The 17,798-nt window shown below is 39.7% G+C and overlaps 1 protein-coding gene across 1 annotated transcript in view; it reads left to right on the top strand.

Annotated features, from left to right (window-relative positions):
• Positions 1–17,798, top strand: part of SYTL5 (synaptotagmin like 5) — a 127,941-nt gene that overhangs the window by 66,415 nt on the left and 43,728 nt on the right. The window contains exon 6 of the mRNA XM_056131213.1: positions 10,463–10,604. Within this exon, the coding sequence (XP_055987188.1) occupies positions 10,463–10,604 (142 nt within the window). The remainder of the gene's footprint in view (positions 1–10,462; positions 10,605–17,798) is intronic.

The following is a 17,798-nucleotide window of genomic DNA, read 5'->3' as shown; positions in this document are numbered from 1 at the left end:
TGCTGGGCATTGAACCCTGGTTATCCGGGTGCAAGGCAAACACCTTAGCCTCTGTACTATCTCTCTGGCCCCTGGGAGTTCTGTATTTTATCTGTCAAATATGGTCTGGAAGACTAGAGAGACATACTCCAAGGTCTGTGTAGAACACTAGCTCCAACCCAAAAGGCATATCTCTGAAGGTCAGATGTAAGCCGTTAGCAGAAAAGCACACAGAAGCCAAGGATGAATACAAACATTTGGAACAAGGAATCTGAGGTGATATGAGTGAGAATTCAACTGTGTCCTCTAAAAAATGTACAGGAAATTTTGAAATTTGAATGGACGACTTAGTAACAATAGATAAAGGGTACAACCATATTTCTTAGCATGATTTCCATCATGCCATTGAAGGACACAGCAAGCATTTTACTATGTTCTCATAACCAACAAACTGTTTTCTCATCCTCCTTCCCTCTCCTCTGACCCAAACACACAACAACTGTATCCAGTTATACTCAGTTGCTGCCTCCCTCCCCCAAGAGTCCTGTCCTTTAGCCAGGCTTACTATCATTCCGGGCTGGAGCAATGGCACAGCGGGGAGGGCATTTGCCTTACACGCGGCCGACGCGGGTTTGATTCCTCCATCCCTCTCTGAGAGCCCGGCAAGCTACCAAGAGTATCCCACCCACACAGCAGAGTCTGGTAAGTTCCCCGTGGCGTATTGGATATGCCAAAAACAGTAACAAGTCTCACAATGGAGACGTTACTTGTGCGCACTCAAGCAAATTGATGAACAATGGGAGGACAGTGCTATAGTGCTACCATCATTCCAAGTGCTGAGCTTTCTCTGCATGTGTGTGTGTGTGTGTGTGTCTTTCTCTGTGCCTCTATGTGTCTCTCTCTCTCTCTCTGTTTCTGACTCTCAGTTTCTCCCATCACACATCCTCTGTCTCCACCCTCTGTCTCCCACTTCCTCTCCCCTTATTCCCTCTTCCTACCCCCTCACTTCAGTAAAAATGACTTATTTGGTCTCACTATGACTAAAATATTCATTCTTTCCTCACATCTGTTCTGCTGGCATTGTGAGTTTATGTGACCCCTTCCACGGATGATCCTATATCCTTTTTTCATCAAGAGCAAAATTATTTTCCTTCCTGAATATAATTTCCATAGACATCTTTGCAATTAAAATGCCAATTAAGCTGCATCCTCTTACTCATCTTTTGAATATGGCAAGTTGGGAGTGTTCTAGCCCTGAGTCAGAACCACATTCACAAAGTCAATACTGATGTTTTTATAGATTAGTTATAATGCCAACAGCTAGATTACTTTTACCCTTAGCAAACATCCTTTCTTATCAGGCTCTAAAAAGACCTGTTCAAATTTATAGCATATCTCTAAAAGTATGTAAATATTATTCCATGATACTAGCTATAATTGTTTATAATTCAGAGGAATAAGTAGGGTGAGGATTATCCTCTTTAAAAATTGCTTTCCCTTCTTCTCTGTGCCTTCACTTTATTTGTGCAGGATTGCTAGTTTCTCTTTCTCCTTATTTTAACCTACTGTGGGTGAGCTCAGCTGTTCTTAGTGGAAGCACAGAATAGGCAATGAAAGCCACAAGCTGTTAAAAATACTTACAGCGCAAAGCAACTCACAAAAGCATGGTGACCTGAGAGGAGTGCACCTTATTTTCATGAAGTGATTGGCAGGAGATAGTACAGGTAAGGAAAGGTGGATTCACAAGACTCTTTCATTTACTTAGATCATGACCCCATCAGTAGCAGTTATGAACCGACTGACAGACCCTATCAGTAGGAGTTCTAAGAAGACTGCAGTTGCCAAATTAGTCTTCAACTAGAAACTTCTATCTATAACTCAAACTGTACTTTTAAAATTCATCCTTTGGCAACCATACACATTTAACTCGATTTCCCTGGAGTAAGGATTTGTAGGCAAATAGTTTAGGATGTGGTCTCTTTGAAGTCAGAGGATGAGGAAGTGAGTTAGGGAAATGAAAGGAAGTAAGTAATTAGACCAATTGTCCTCTCTAAGCAGCTAGAACTCTGTCTCAGTGGACCACTCTAGGAAACAGTATACATTAGACCTCAGAATTACCCTGCCAAGAGATTAAGAATCTGGGGGTATTTATACACTAGCTATCTGCTCATTATTGAAGGTTGCAATCCCACCCCTCCCCCCGCCTCCATGGCAGACAATTTCCTGGATTGGAGAGCTATAGCACAGCGGGTAGGGCATTTGCCTTGCAGGTGGCAGACCCAGATGACCCAGGTTCGATTCCTCCACCCCTCTAGGAGGGCCGGGAAAGCTACTGAGAGTATCTCACCCACACAGCAAAGCAGCAAAGCCTGGCAAGCTACCCGTGACGTATTCGATATACCAAACACAGTAACAGGTGTCATAATGGACATGTTACTGGGCCTGCTCGAGCAAATCAATGAAGAACGGGAGGACAGTGACAATGACAGTGACTCTCTCTGCTTTTGGACATTAGGATTTGCGGTTTAGATACTGAGAGGCAACTTGCCGTCTTCTTATTGTCAAATGCAATCTTGTCTGTTTCTCCAATTGTTTCTTGCAAATTTACTGATTTTTTATTTCTCTGAACTAAATTAGCACCTATTCTTCCTCCAACATAATACATTTTTTGTTATGCATTTCTATTCTGCTCAATGTTACATCAGGTTTATTGTAAGATGTGTTCTTTCTCATAGTGGCTAAGACATGATCATGGATTTTATTTTTGTAAAATCATTGAATTTATCATGATATATATGATGCAACAAGGCATTTTATTTATACAAATAAATTCAATTTCTTCCCAGATTATTAATCTAGTATATGCCGAGTGTTGATGAAGATGTTCTTACACAGTGGTACTATTTCACCTTTTCATGAAACCCCAATTTGGTAAGGAGGATTGGGATGAATAAAAAAAAATTGAAATAATATACCTTCATGATAAAGGCCTTATATAAAGAAGGCCTTTGATTCTGTTGAGATGGAAGCAGTCATTGAAGCCCTAGCCAATCAGGGCATTCAAGCTCAATACATCAAGATCCTCCATGAGCTGTATTGCGGATTCACTACCAGGATCTCACCATTCTACAAAAAAGTAATCATTGATGTCAAGAGAGGTGTTCGGCAGGGTGACACCATTTCACCGAAACTCTTCAGTGCCACCCTCGAGAACATCATGCGACGACTGGAATGGGAAGGAATGGGAGTGAAGATAGATGGTCGGCAACTACACCACCTCCGCTTTGTTGATGACATTGTTTTAATAACACCAAACATTAACCAAGCGGCACAAATGTTGGCCGACTTCGACCGTGAGTGTGGAAAGGTCGGACTACAGCTGAATCTTACGAAGACAATGTTTATGAGAAACAGCCTCATTCCTGATGCCCCATTCGCTCTCAACGGAACGACCATCTCTGAATGCAACAGCTATGTGTACCTAGGTCGGGAAGTCAACATGACAAATGACCTGGCACCCGAGCTGCGCAGGAGGAAGAGAGCGGCTTGGAACGCCTTCAAGAACGTCGAAGAAATAGCTAAGAGGACGAAGAACCTCCGGCTCTGGGCACATTTCTTTGATTCCACTGTTCTTCCTGCATTAACATAAGCCTCAGAGACCTGGGCCCTACGCAAACAGGATGAGAACGCTATTTGGGTCTCCCAAAGAGGAATTGAAAGAGCTATGCTTGGAATATCACGTTTCACTCAAATGAGATAAAGAATCCGGAGTTCCGACCTCCATCGACGATCAAGAATCAGGGACGCTGTCTCGTTTGCCAAGGCATCCAAAATCAGATGGGCTGGTCACGTAATGAGATTTAAAGATGACCGCTGGACTAGAGCTGTTACCGACTGGATTCCACGAGATGTCAAAAGACCACGTGACTGCCCACCTACCAGATGGTTAGACTTCTTCATCAAGATAATGAATAATCGGTTTGAGGCTCTTTGTGTTCCTAGAGAGAACAGACGCCATTGGGCTACACTAGCACGCGACAGGGACAAATGGAGACATTACTGGCGCCTGCTCGAGCAAATCTTCGATTAACGGGAAGTCAAGTGATCAAGTGATAGAAAATGTTCATGATAGAAAATGTTCTATAAAATTTTGGTAAAACCAAAGATAGGCCTTCTAGATATTTAGTCAAGCTTCATGGAGATGACTTTTAACAAACTTGCACAGCTGAATTTGGCCAAATAAAGAAAAGCAAGAAGAACATTCTGGACAGAGGAAATTAAAAAGTACAAAGAAAAAGAGACAAGGCAATTTTATATGTGCTGAAGACAAGGTTTGGGGTTGCTGGAATGTAAAAATTGAAGTACAATATAAAACATATGAGATGGAGAGCTAAATTGGATCAGGTATGGCTTTGGTTACCTTGATAAGTTCCTTCTTGCGAGCCACATAGCATTCAGGGTATCAGAGTTTAATGTGAACGAAGTACAAAGTAAGCACTGGTTCTATTTAGTCACTGTAAACTAAATTCTGCTAAACATTTGCTTGTCTTTGTGTCTATAGTTAAAAGCAACTGGCTTTCTTTTTACTCCCAACTTTTAGTTCACAGCAATTAGTTTTCATGACTGCAGGCACCTCTCACATAACTGACTTAGAGAAATTATTTAGAAATCTGACGTCAGATTAGGTTTTCATTGTGATAGTAAAAGATATCATCAGAATGAGAGTTCTACCTATTCTTAGGTGCTATTTCATCATACTCAGTTCTGTTTGGCAACCATCTCCTCCATTTTAGAAGTCATGTTAAATGAAGAAGACCCTTTTAGAAACCCCTAAACATTTTCAAACCACTACACAAATAAGCTTCTGATTTAGTAAATGCAATTGTAAAGGCCTCATACAGTTAACACCAAGAATCATTGAACAAAATTTTAGTGAGCACCCATCATATTTTCCTCTTTGTAAAAAGGGAAAAGAAGGAACGTCTGTTTTAATTAAGGCACAGAAAAACAATGGCTTTTGAAAAAAATGCATCTAATGAGCTGCCTGCAGATGAACTTCTCCAAATTCCTCACTTCTCTGCTTCCCTAATTATGTGTTCAGGAGGTCCTATGTTGGTTCACCCATACTTGAGTATAACACACGTACACAAATATATGTTTTATATGAAATTCAGACTTCTGTGATAATTTTATCTCTTCAATATTTGTGTGCTTGTGTTCCTTTTTGTGTAGATCACCAGCCTTTTCTGGTAAAGCTAGAAAGAGTTTTATTATTTTTGTTTTTATTACCCACATGGTCTTGTCTCTGCTGTTATCACATAAAAGCAATTATACATAATACACAAATCAATGAGTCTATCCATTCTTAGCTCACAGTCATATTAAAACAGATGGAGGTCCCAATTTAATATACAGATCTTGGTTTTCTGATACCGGATACAATACTCACCACACAGAAAACGTCTTTCCATTTATTACAGTCTGAACCATGAGCACAGCTTAGCTCTCTTAATGTGAGGAAATAAAGAAAATAGTGGATGAAGGGAAAATATAGGTGGAAGAATGCCTGAAATCACCCAGTCTAAATGTCCCTCTAGAAGTGGCTATATGCAAGGAGCCATTATGAAGTTTGGGGCCCAGCGAGGAATTAAAGGTAACAAACTCAGAATGCTTTGAAAGGTTTCATAACCTAAAGTAAATGAGAGTCTTCCTATCATAGAAAATTTGTCTTTCAAGTAATCCAATATATTCAAGCTACCTGGACCGGGTCATAATCCCACATTTGGGTACCTGTTGGGAAGAGACAAATGTGTTTCTTTCTTGTCAATTTTCACTTAAAGTAAATTTTAGCTCATGGTTTATTGGCACTTATTTCTAATCCTTCTAATTTAAATATTAAAAACATAATATTTGAATAAAAAATAGCTCTGTCTTAATTTACCATCAAAATTTCCTGATTTAAACTTGAGGAAATTTTATCCTCTTATTTAAGTGGACTTTATGTCCTATTTGCTAGAGCATCTAAGAGTCAACACTCAAATGTTTATGACAGTCTTCTCAGGCTCAGTAATTTTTAGTCTAATCAACTGAAACAGCCAACTGTGAGGAAAATATTTTTCACGAAGCTCACAGTAAATGTCAAGGCCAAATGTGAAATGTATGTATCATTCTTGAGAGAATGCTTCTGACTATAGTAACTTCCTGCCACTGACTTACAATCACAAAACATGTTTTTCTTATTATAAAATAGGCTCTTGAACAACGTCACCATCACAACTAATGAAACTTTGTTGGGATTTTCTATAATTAGGACTTTTGGTTCAAGCAAGGCTAATCCATCAAAAAGACTTTTTCGAAACAACTAGGGTTTGGGAGGTCCTTTAGCATAAAATCAAGAAATATTGACTTGTCTCTTCATATTATATTGGCTCATTTCTGCAAAGTTCACTATAAGCCTTACTTTTAAAATGATATTTTGCCTTTAGGAAAGTAGTGAAAGATATTTGTGGCATAATTTCTCTGAATTTAGAAACTCTGGTAGTCACAGGGTAGTGCAACATCATGGGTAGGTTGCTATAACCTGAGAAGTAGTACTTAGGAGATGAATGGAATCACTTAGAAAGATGAATTTGGTTAAACCCTTGTCAAATGTAGAAATAAAGCAGGAGCACTGAAGAAATGCATCAGGAAACATCATTTTCAATGGGCTGAAACTATTCAGTCATAACATTTTCTTTTCTTCTTGTCAGAATCAAAAGACACACTTATGGATCCCTTCTGAGGCATCCATCATAGTTTAAGTTATGGAGCGCCCTCTCTGGAAAGAAGCCAGAGACTGGTTTTAGGTAGTATCAAAGGAATGTTTCCCTGGAATTTTTCATAGTTCTCTCTTAAAAGTTTCAAGAGACAAATTCCCAGCTCTCTGATCCTTTGGCTATCTTCTTGTTAATTCGTTCTCACATTGTATATCCTGCTCAGATGTAACAGTTTGATCTTGGTGGAATGATGACTAAGTATTAAGAGAAAGCAGAATAAGCACAGACTTTAGCACAGACTTTAGTTAGGCAGGCAATTCTCGGTTTTAATTTTGACTTTTCAGTGTATTGTGTGAAAGCTTTGTGCTTGTGTGCATACATGCAGACACCAACACATGCATGCATTTATGAAGTAATGATTTAGCCTAAGATTCAGTGTCTTCATCTTTAAAAGAGAATGTGTTATCAACTTGTTATCATGAAAATGCAAATCAAAACCACAATAAAGTACCATCTTACAGTGGTGAGAGTGGCTTATATTAGATCGATTGGGAACGACAAATATTGTCAAGGATATGGAGAAAAATAAGCTAGTACATTGTGGAACTAAAAATTGGTGCAGCCTCTATGGAAACCAATAAGGAGACTCCTTAAAACATAAAAAAGGAAATCCATATAATCCAGCAGTATCACTCCTAGGCATTATCTGAAGGATATGAAAACACAAATTCTAAATGTTATTTACATCCCTGTGTTCATATCAACACTATGTACAATAGTCAAAAGTAATGTCCATCAACCAAGGGTTAGATGAAGTCATGTTGTGTGTATGTACATACATACAACTATACATGTACATGTTCAATGGAATAATAGGCTACCATTAAAAAGATAAAATTATGACAAGGATGAAACTTGAGGTAAAATAAAGAAGTGAAAGATAATTTCCAGATGGTTTTAAACTGCTAAACAACAGCAACAACAAAACTAACACCTACACTAAGTGAAAACTGTGGAGGTTACTGGAGGGAAACGGGGTTGGGTTAAAGGAATTGGGTAGAGAAGTCCTTTTGGTGGCAGGATGTCTCTGGAACAGTGGTGCTGGTTATGGCGAATCTTATATACATATATAAACTATATTCCTGAGATTTCATAACATTATTAATCATTGAAAACTAAGTTAAACACAGTTGTGAAGACAGCTCAGAAGTCTGGAACACATGCGTGGCATGCACAGGACACTGAGTTCCATCCCTGGAATATTATGGCCATTGCTACATATAGCCCTGGTAGCCTCCAGCTCTGTGACATAAAATAACTAAATACAAGTGTTAATACTATTTATAGGATTTGGGGAGAATAGAAATGGTCTAACACCCAGAAAAACCTCATTAAATGCAGATGCGTGGTGGATATTAATTGAGGGAATAGGATATTGGTAGTATCTATTGGCTCATATTTTGGTAACTCCTTTTGTATGCTGTATTAAAAAAAAGTGTAATGAGCTGTGCTCGGTAGCTCCAATGGCCATAGTTAATTCATTCTTCTGCTGCATGTGTCTCCTAGCAATAATGCTAGTAATAAGGCATTGTTTAGTGTCTCCGGACTGGCTGAACAGGAAGACCTAATCACTATTAACTATTCCTGCTATCTTTCAAAACTAAGATACTTACTATTATAAATAACATAATGTTAAAATAGTAACTGAGGATGGAGGAATTGTACGAGGGTTAAGACTTTGGCCACTTTGCAGGTGGCCAATTCTGATTCAGTTTCTGGTACCGCATATGTATCCCCCAGGGACCACTAAATATGACCCCTCAGCACAGAGATCATGATCACGATCATCCTGTTGTTTATCGAGTGCCTCGAGCAGGCACCAGTAACGTCTCCTTCGTCCTAGCCCTGAGATTTTAAAATGTGCCATATTCAAGGCTCTTTCAGGGTTAGGAGAATGAGACCCATCATTGTTACTGGTATTTGGCATATTGGGTACACCACGGGGAGTTTGCCAAACTCTGCCATGTGGGCAGGTTACATTCGGTAGCCTGCCAGGTTGTCCAAACTAAGAATGAGATAATAAGATGTCTCACAGCCGCAAATGCGGCTAAGTGCTTCCAGGAGCTGAGTTTTATAGTCTCTGGGTCTTGGCCGTTGATGGGATTACAGGGCGCTGGGAGGACAGTTGGTGGGTGTGACCCCTGCCTACTGGAAGATGGAGGATCTGAGTGGACGATGCTCAGCCCTGATCCGAGCAGGCTTGAAGATCTCAGCCCTGGGACCTGCATGCCTTTGTTCCTCTGCCGGTACCTTCATGCGTGTGGAGAGTGGTCTCAGCATGGTTGTGGCTGGTTCTGGAGGTCTTCAGCTGCCAGGGCTCTGCTCGGGGTCGGGAGGAAAACTCAACCCGCCCCACTCCAAGGAGCCCCAGTGAGGACAGCCAGGCGCAGGGGCAGGAGAGCACAGAGATGGGAATATTTATTCTCAAAATACTACTGGGTGTGCTCTTCCTCCAAAATAGTATCCACTATAAAAAAAATAGTATCCAAAAGAGTTAAATTCTTTTTTTTTTTTCGCTTTTTGGGTCACACCTGGCGATGCACAGGAGTTATTCCTGACTCTATACTCAGGAGTCACTCCTGGCGGTGCTCGGGGGACCATATGGGATGCTGGGAATCGAACCCGGGTCAGCCCCGTGCAAGGCAAATACCCTATCCGCTGTGCAATTGATCCAGCCCTGCAAAAGTGTTAAATTCTTAAGAATTGCTGTTTTACCACAGAATATTTTGAGCTTATGGAAGGTAGGAACAAGACAAATAAAGCCTTCTTTTAAACTCTAATTTGTCAAAATGTGTTTACTTATGAAGCTTCATTTAATAACAAAATTGGAATCACCTCGATGGTAGGAACTTTTTTGTTAGTCATTATTGAATGGAATGAAATCAGTTTCAGCAAACACGAAAGTGGGTCAAGCCCATTTACCAAATGTCGGTTTTATACCACATATATTAAATGCACACCATGAGCCAGACACTAAAACAATACACAGAAATAAAGTATCATTTTCTATCTTTGATTAATATGTACTGAGTGCCTCCTTTACACCAAGGCATTATGGATGTGTTGGAGATACTTTGATAAATTCAGCAGGAGTCTGTCCCCAAAGATTGCAAATTGAAAGAGGCACCAAAGCCTGTATATGTAGATCAATTATCGAGCTAAGCAAACATTATGTAGTGAAATGCTACATAGTTTGGCAAGGACTGTAAGTCAATAGGAATTGAGTGGTACAGAGACTGCAAAGGAAGTCAATAGGGATTGAATAGAACAGAGTTTGCAGCCTCCTGTTAATGACAGAACATATCCATTGAGGGACACTGGAATTCAGCGTGGCCTTGAATGAAGATTTATTTGTGTAGAGAGAAAGCAGTAAATAGCATGTACCAGGCAGGGAGAACTTGAACAAAAGCCTTAGTAGCGTTAGTGTAAGCATGGGAAATTCAGAGAATATAGTAAGAAACTTGAACTTGCTGAAGAATGCTAGTGAGCTGTAGGAAATATTGGGAAGGTAGGACAAACTCAATTGCAAAGACCCAGGAGTCAGTCAGATAGAGTTCAAGTGTTACTCTGATATTTTTCATGTGTTACCATCATTTTCTTGTCAGTATTCTCTGTCTTTGACCACTGTCCTGCTTCCATGCTAAAGTCAAAATTTTTTTCTCCTTTAGGGGAAGCACTGGTTCTTCAGATCTCAATGACCAGGAAGTTGGTCCTGGGGCTGCAAAGAGCTTCTGGAGCAGTGCAATAGCTTCAGTCATTAAGAGATCGCCAGCCCCAAGCACACGCAGTGTGACCTCAGGCAGCAGTAGAGTAAGTATACAGATATGAAGGAACACTTTACTTCTGGGACTATGCCTTACCACCTTGGCATTGCAGTTGCCACTCTATCTCAGAGCCCGTCATTGAAGCTCGTTAATGGTAGAAGCTTCCTGATCAGCTCTAAACCTTCTACACCCTTAGCTCTTGGCATGAAACCTAAAGAAGAGAACCAGTAGGTTTCAAGTTGGTATTTGTATGATGTGGTTTAAATGATTGCTATGGTTTAAACAAAGTATAATCTTTAAAATAGAGCCCAATTTTGAACTCCATGTTACTCCTAAAGAACACGTTTCCAAACTGATTTAGATCAGTAAAAGTAGAATACTGACATCATTTTATAGTTTTCTATGCAGTTTTTCAAATAAGAGTCGACACATAGGGGATGGAATGATAGTACAGTGGATTGAGCATTTGCCTTGTACATGGCTGACCTGGGTTTGATCCTGGGCACCCCATTTGAGCCCTTTGAGCCCTTTGGTCCTTTGAGCCCACCAGAAGTGATCCATGAGCACAGCGCCAGGAGTAAGCCCTAATTACAGCTGAGTGTGGCCCCAAAACCAAAAAGAAAAAAATCAATACACAACAACATAAATTAATTATGCATATATAAGTAAAACATGTATTTTCTTGTGTTTCTGATTTTTGTTGATTATGTTTTCTTTCTTTTTAATTTTTAAAAATTTTATTATAATTTTATAAAGTAGTTCACAATATTTGTTTACATTTAATATTCAAAAACAAATCCCACCACCATTACACCTTCCCACCACCATATTTGGATGTTTCCATCTTGAACCTCAACCCCGGTCCCAAAGCAGAACCGAAATAATTTATTTTGTATTGTTTGTTCTGAATAGACCAGTGAAAATGCTTCAAAAACTTTCCTTAGAGGAGAGTGTGTGAAGATTGTTGTATTTTACCTAGGGGCCCTTAAGTCCTTATACAAGAGATTACTAATATGTTGTTAAGTGTATCTAATTTTAATTGAGGTAATATTGGTTTGTAAGACTATACAATTTAGGGATATATTATTACTGTAGCATTCTAGTATTCCTCTACCACAGTCCAGTGAATCCCTTCACCCTTTAGCCCTCTCCCTACCACCTTCAGTTCTGTGGTCTAAGGGTTTGTTTTCACCGGACTTTATCTAGTCCCTTGCTTTGTTTATTTATATATTACATATGAGTAAGATCATCTCGCAATTGTCTTTCCTCTTTCTGTCTTATTTCATTTAGCATGACACACTATTTCCATTCATATTATACCCAGATACAAGATTTTATCTTTTCTTTTAGCAGATTAGTACTCCATTGTGTGTAAATATGTTTGTACCATGTCTTTATTCATCCTGGGCACTTGTTTCTATGTCTTGGCTGTTATAACTAGCATTACATAAACACGTTTGTGATGGTATACTTTTGAATGCATTTTGGTTTGTCATTTGGAGACCTAGGAGTGGAATTGCAGGAGAATATGGTAGATCTAATTTTAGTATTTTGACAAATTCCTATACCGTTTCTTGTAGGGGCTAGATCAGTTTACATTCACACCAAAGATGAATCAGGGTTCCTTTTTCTTCACATCCTTATCAACATTTGTTGTTTCTTGTCATTCTGATATAGGCCATTATCACAGATGTGGAATTATATCATATTGTATTCTGACTTCTATTTCCCTGATAAGTGAATATGAGCATTTTTTCCATGTATGTATTTGTCATGTGTATATCTTCTTTGGTGGTAATGTGTCTGTTCTCTCCATTTTTAAAATTGAGTTTTGGTGTTTGGGCCACAGCCAGCAGTGCTCTGGGCTTACTCCTGGCTCTTAGTTCAGAGATCTCTGCTGGCAAGATCAGAAAACCATATGGGGTCCCAGAGGTTAAGCCTGTGTCGGCCGTATGCAAGGCAAACACCCTACCTGCTGGCCTATCACTCCAGCCCCCTAGATAGGAGTCTCCCTATCATTTGATGGGTTGTTTGTTTTCTTCTTGTTGAGTTTTGTGAGTTTCTGGTGTAGCTTGAATATTTGCCATCTAATGTCAATGGCTAATATTCAAATATTTCTCCCATTCAATAGAATTATTTTTGTTGGAACAATGTTTTACTTTACTGTGCTCAAGCTTTTAAATGCATTTAATATAATCCCATTTGTTTATTTTTGCTTTTGTGTGCCAGGCTTTGGGAGTCAAATCCTGAAGACCACACTGAAGTCAATGTTTTGGAATACTTTGCCTATAATTCTCCTTTATATTTTCTTGTTTGGGGTATTAACAACCCAGCTTTAATTTATTTTGTATGTAGTGAGATACAGAGACCTAATTTCATTCTTTCCACTGTAGTTATTCAGTTCCCACAGAACTATTTGTTGAACTATTTCTTATTTAATACAGTGATCTAAACTTCTTTTCATAAATTATCTGTTTATGTGATGATTTACTTGATCACTTGATCACTTGATACCCCGTTACTCATTGATTTGCTCAAATGGGTGCCAATAACATCTCCATTCGTCCCTGTTGCATGCTAGTGGAGCCCAATGGCATTTGCTCATTCTAGGAACATGAAGAGCATCAAACCGATCATTCAGGGTCTTGATGAAGAAGTCTGACCATTTCGTAGGTGGACGTCCCCGTGATCTTTTGACGTCCCATGGAATCCAGTCAGTAATGGCTCTAGTCCAGCGGTCGTCTCTAAACCTCATTGGGTGTCCAGCCCATCTGATTTTTGATGCCTTGGCAAATGAGACAGCGTCCATGATTCTTGAGCGTTGACGGAGATCGGAACTCCAGATTCTATCTCTCATTTGAGTGAAGCGTGATACTCCAAGCACAGCTCTTTAGATTCCTCTTTGAGAGACCCAAATAGCGTTCTCATCCTGTTTTCGTAGGGCCCAGGTCTCTGAGGCATATGGTAATGCAGGAAGAACAGTGGAATCGAAGAGATGTGCTTTTAGCTGGAGGTTCTTTGTCCTCTTAGTTATTTCTTCAACACTCTTGAAGGCATTCCAAGCCGCTCTCTTCCTCCTGCATAACTCAGGTGCCAGGTCATTCATCATGTTGACTTCTCGACCTAGTTATATATAACTGTTGCATTCGGAGATGGTCGTTCCGTTGAGAGTGAATGGAATATAAGGATCAAGACTGTTTCTTATGAACATTGTCTTTGTGAGATTCAGTTGTAATCCGACCTTTCCACACTCATGGTCGAAGTCAGTTAGCATTTGTGCCACTTGGCTCATGTTTGGTGTTATTAGAACAATGTCATCAGCAAAGCGGAGGTGGTTTAGTTGCCAAACATCTATCTTCACTCCCATTCCTTGTCATTCCAGTCGTCGCATGATGTTCTCGAGGGTGGCACTGAAGAGTTTTGGTGAAATGGTATCACCCTGCTGAACCCCTCTCTTGACATGGATGATTACTTCTTTGTAGGATGGTGAGATCCTGGTAGTGAATCCGTAATAGAGCTCACGGTGGATCCTGATGTATTGAGTTTGAATGTCCTGATTAGCTAGGGCTTCGATGATCACTTCCGTCTCAACAGAATCAAAGGCCTTCTTTAAATCAATGAACGTAAGACAGAGTGGCAACTTGAACTCCTGAGAAACCTCCATGAGCATGGTTATCGTGTGGATATGGTCAATGCTACTGAATCCTTTTCGGAACTCAACTTGCTCGCATGGTTGTCCTTCATCTAGTGTTCTGCTAATCCTATTCAGGATGACTCGAGTCAACAGCTTGTAGATGACAGACAATAGGCAGATTGGGCGATAGTTGCCAATGTCATGGATGTCTCCTTCTTGTATAGTAGTACAATCCTGCTGGTTTGCCATTGGGACAGAAACTTGCATTCAGACAGATAGCACGTTAAGTGCCGAGCCAGTGTATTGATGAGTACTGACGGTAAGTTCTTCAGGTGTTCAGGTCTGACCTGGTCTGGGTCAGGTCTCTTTGTTTCTTTACCGACGAGATGGCGTGTTGGATTTCGGACGGGAGAACATTGGGAACGACATATCCATGCTGCGGAATTTGTTATGTGGGCAAGTGGATGTGGCTATTAAAGAGATCTGAGTAGAAGTCATGAATAATAGTCTCCATTGCCCTTCTGGAAGATGTGATAGATCCATCAGGATGTCGGAGGGCAGTCATCTTGGTCTTGTAGTTGGTGAAGGACAGGTAATGATTTACGAATTTATTTATTCTGGGGTTGGGGCACACCCTGCAATGCTGAGTTTACTTCTGACTCTGCACTCAGGAATCACTCTTGGCTGGCTCTAGGAACCATATGGGAATAGAACCCGGGTGGCCACATGCAAGGCAAGCACATTACCCACTGTACTCTCTCACCAACCCTCCCATGAGGATTGATTTATGGGCTCTCAAAGTCTATTTCATTGTTTTTGTGTCTTTTTATTCTAATACTACATTGCTGTGATTATAATTGCTTTGTAAAATAAAGTCAGGGTGCATTATCTCAATACTCTTGTTATTTTTTGTCAGGATTGCTTTACTATTTATAGTTTTTCTGGCTCAGTACAAATTTCAGTAACACTTGCTCTATATTTTAGAGTGCCATTGGGGTGCTGGAGAAATATTATAGGGGATAAGGCACTTGCCTCATATGAGTCTAACTATGACTCCGTCCCTGGTACCACAGTAGATCCCATGAGTAACGTCTAGGTACCTCCTGAGTACCACCAGGTGTGACCCTAATGCAAGCAAACAAAAAAAGAACGCCATTGGGATTTTGATAGGAGTTGCATTGAGTTGTATAATGCTTCATGTAGGATGATCATTTTAAAACTATTCTTCCAATTCATGAGCATAGAACGCATTCCCATTTCCTTGTGTCTTCTACTTTTGACAGTGACTTATTACTATTATTTCTATTATTAATTTTTGTCTTGTCCTCCCGTTGTTCATTGATTTGCTCGAGCGTGCCCAGTAACATCTCCATTGTGAGAATTCTTGTTACTGTGTTTGGCATATTGACTACTCTCGGTAGCTTGCCAGGCTCTCCGAGAGGGCCAGAGGAATCAAACCCAGCTCAGCCGGGCTGGCTGCGTGCAAGGCAAATGCCCTAGTGCTGTGTATGGTCATTAAAAAATTATTATTTGGCTTCGAGGCCACAGCCAGCAATGCTCAGAGCTTACTCCTGACTTTGCACTCAGGGATCACTCCTTGCAGGACTCAGGGACTGTATAGGATTCCAAGGAGCAAATCTGAGTTAGCCACGTAGAAGACCCTACCCACTGTTCTATCTTTCTAACCCATTTACATAGTTACCAGTGTACAAATCTTTCACCTCATTTGTTAAATTAATTTGTAGGTCCTAATTTTTAATGTGATTATAAATTGGATTGATTTCCTGATTTAGTTCTGTTTTAGTTCATTTGCATATAAAATGCAATAGATTTTTGTATTTATTTTGTAGCTTCTATATTGTTTTATTGTTTCTACAGTTTTTAGGATTTCTAGTAGTCTTTAGGATGGTTTTTTTTTTTTTTTGGCTTTTTGGGTCACAGCCGGCGATGCACAGGGTTTACTCCTGGTTTTGCACTCAGGAATCACTCCTGGTGGTGCTCAGGCGACCATATGTGATGCTGGGAATAGAACCCGGGTTGGCCGCGTGCAAGGCAAATGCCCTACCCACTGTGCTATCACTCCAACCCCCTAGTCTTTAGGATTTTCTATGTATATTATACTCTCATGTATAAACAGTGATAGTATCACATCTCTGTTTTCCACTTCATATTCATTTTATTTGTTTTCTTGCCTGATTGCTGTGGTAAAGATGAAAGCTTTTTTAAAAATGCTAATACATAACTAAGATTTGTATTGTTAATATCAATGAACACAGATGAAAGAATATTTGTGAGTCAAGGTTATATGGCCTACATGGTAACAAAATAGTTGATTTTATTCAGAAATGATTTGAATATATGTCTGGGTGAAACAAAAAGATTTCAGAAACTTCACTTCCATTTTAGTTCTTACAATAAGTTCATTTGGAAGAGAAAAGCAGAGCTTTGAATGTATCATTTATGCATTTTACAGATACTCTGATTCACCAAAGTGCAAATTCCATCCTATTAGGCACATTTTAAGTAGTAGACAAAGAAAGCACAAGAAATGCTGATTTGGCTTAAGAATTTGTATAATTAAAGTCTTTTTTTTCTTTGAAGATTTCAGAAGACTCCTTCTCTGTTAAGTTTCCCAAAACACCTGATGAATTTCCAGTGCAAAGTGTTTTTTCAGTTCATTCTTTCATTCAGTTCATTTTTTCAGTTTATTCTTGATGTCAGTTCATTTTTTCAGTTTATTCTTGATGTCATGGATCTTCTTTTTAATTTTCTGTTCACAATAGTTTCATTTCTTCTGTTAGGAGAGCATTTCCAACTACAGTCAAGGGCTTTATCTTTTTAATATCTTTAAATATCTTTTCTCTAGGTTCAACTTGTGAATGAGTTCTTAGGTATGCTAGAACTCTTTGGTCAGGTTGTTATCATTTTTTCTTTTTTTTTTCTCTTTTTTTTTTTTTATTAGTGAAACACCATGAGGTACAGTTGTAGATTTACAATTTTTTGTGCTTGGGTTTCAATTATACAATGATCAGATACCCATCCCTCCACCAGTGCCCATTTTCCACCACCATGGATAATGTCCCCCCCCACCCCCATCCCCCCATCCCCCCCTGCCTCTGTGGCAGGGCAATCCCCTGGGTTCTCTCTCTCCTTTTGGGTGTTGTGGTCTGCAAAAGAGGCATTGAGTGGCAAACATGTTCAGTCCATAGTCCACTTTCGACATGCATCTCCCCTCCCTCCTGGGAGGGACCTCCAAACACCCTTTATTTGGTGTTCCCTTCTCTATCTGAGCTGCCCTTTCCTCTAGAATGCCCGACTGGCCACTAAGCTACAGAGTAATCCTCCTGGTGCTGATCTCAGCTATTCTTGGGTATTAATCTCCTATTTTGTTACTTTATATCCCCCAGATGAATGCAATCTTTCTATGTCTATCCCTCTCTTTCTGACTCATTTCGCTTAGCATGATACTTTCCATGTTGTACCACTTGTATGTAAATTTCATGACTTCATCTTTTCTAAGAGCTACATAGTACTCCATTCTGTAGATGTACCAAAGTTTCTTTAACCAGTCATCTGTTCTTGTGCACTCAGGTTTCTTCCAGTTTC

Source organism: Sorex fumeus, unplaced genomic scaffold, assembly GCF_029834395.1.
Source record: "Sorex fumeus unplaced genomic scaffold, SorFum_2.1 ptg000086l, whole genome shotgun sequence".
In the NCBI taxonomy this organism is placed as follows: Eukaryota; Metazoa; Chordata; class Mammalia; order Eulipotyphla; family Soricidae; genus Sorex; species Sorex fumeus.
This window is presented reverse-complemented; position numbering and strand designations above follow the sequence as displayed.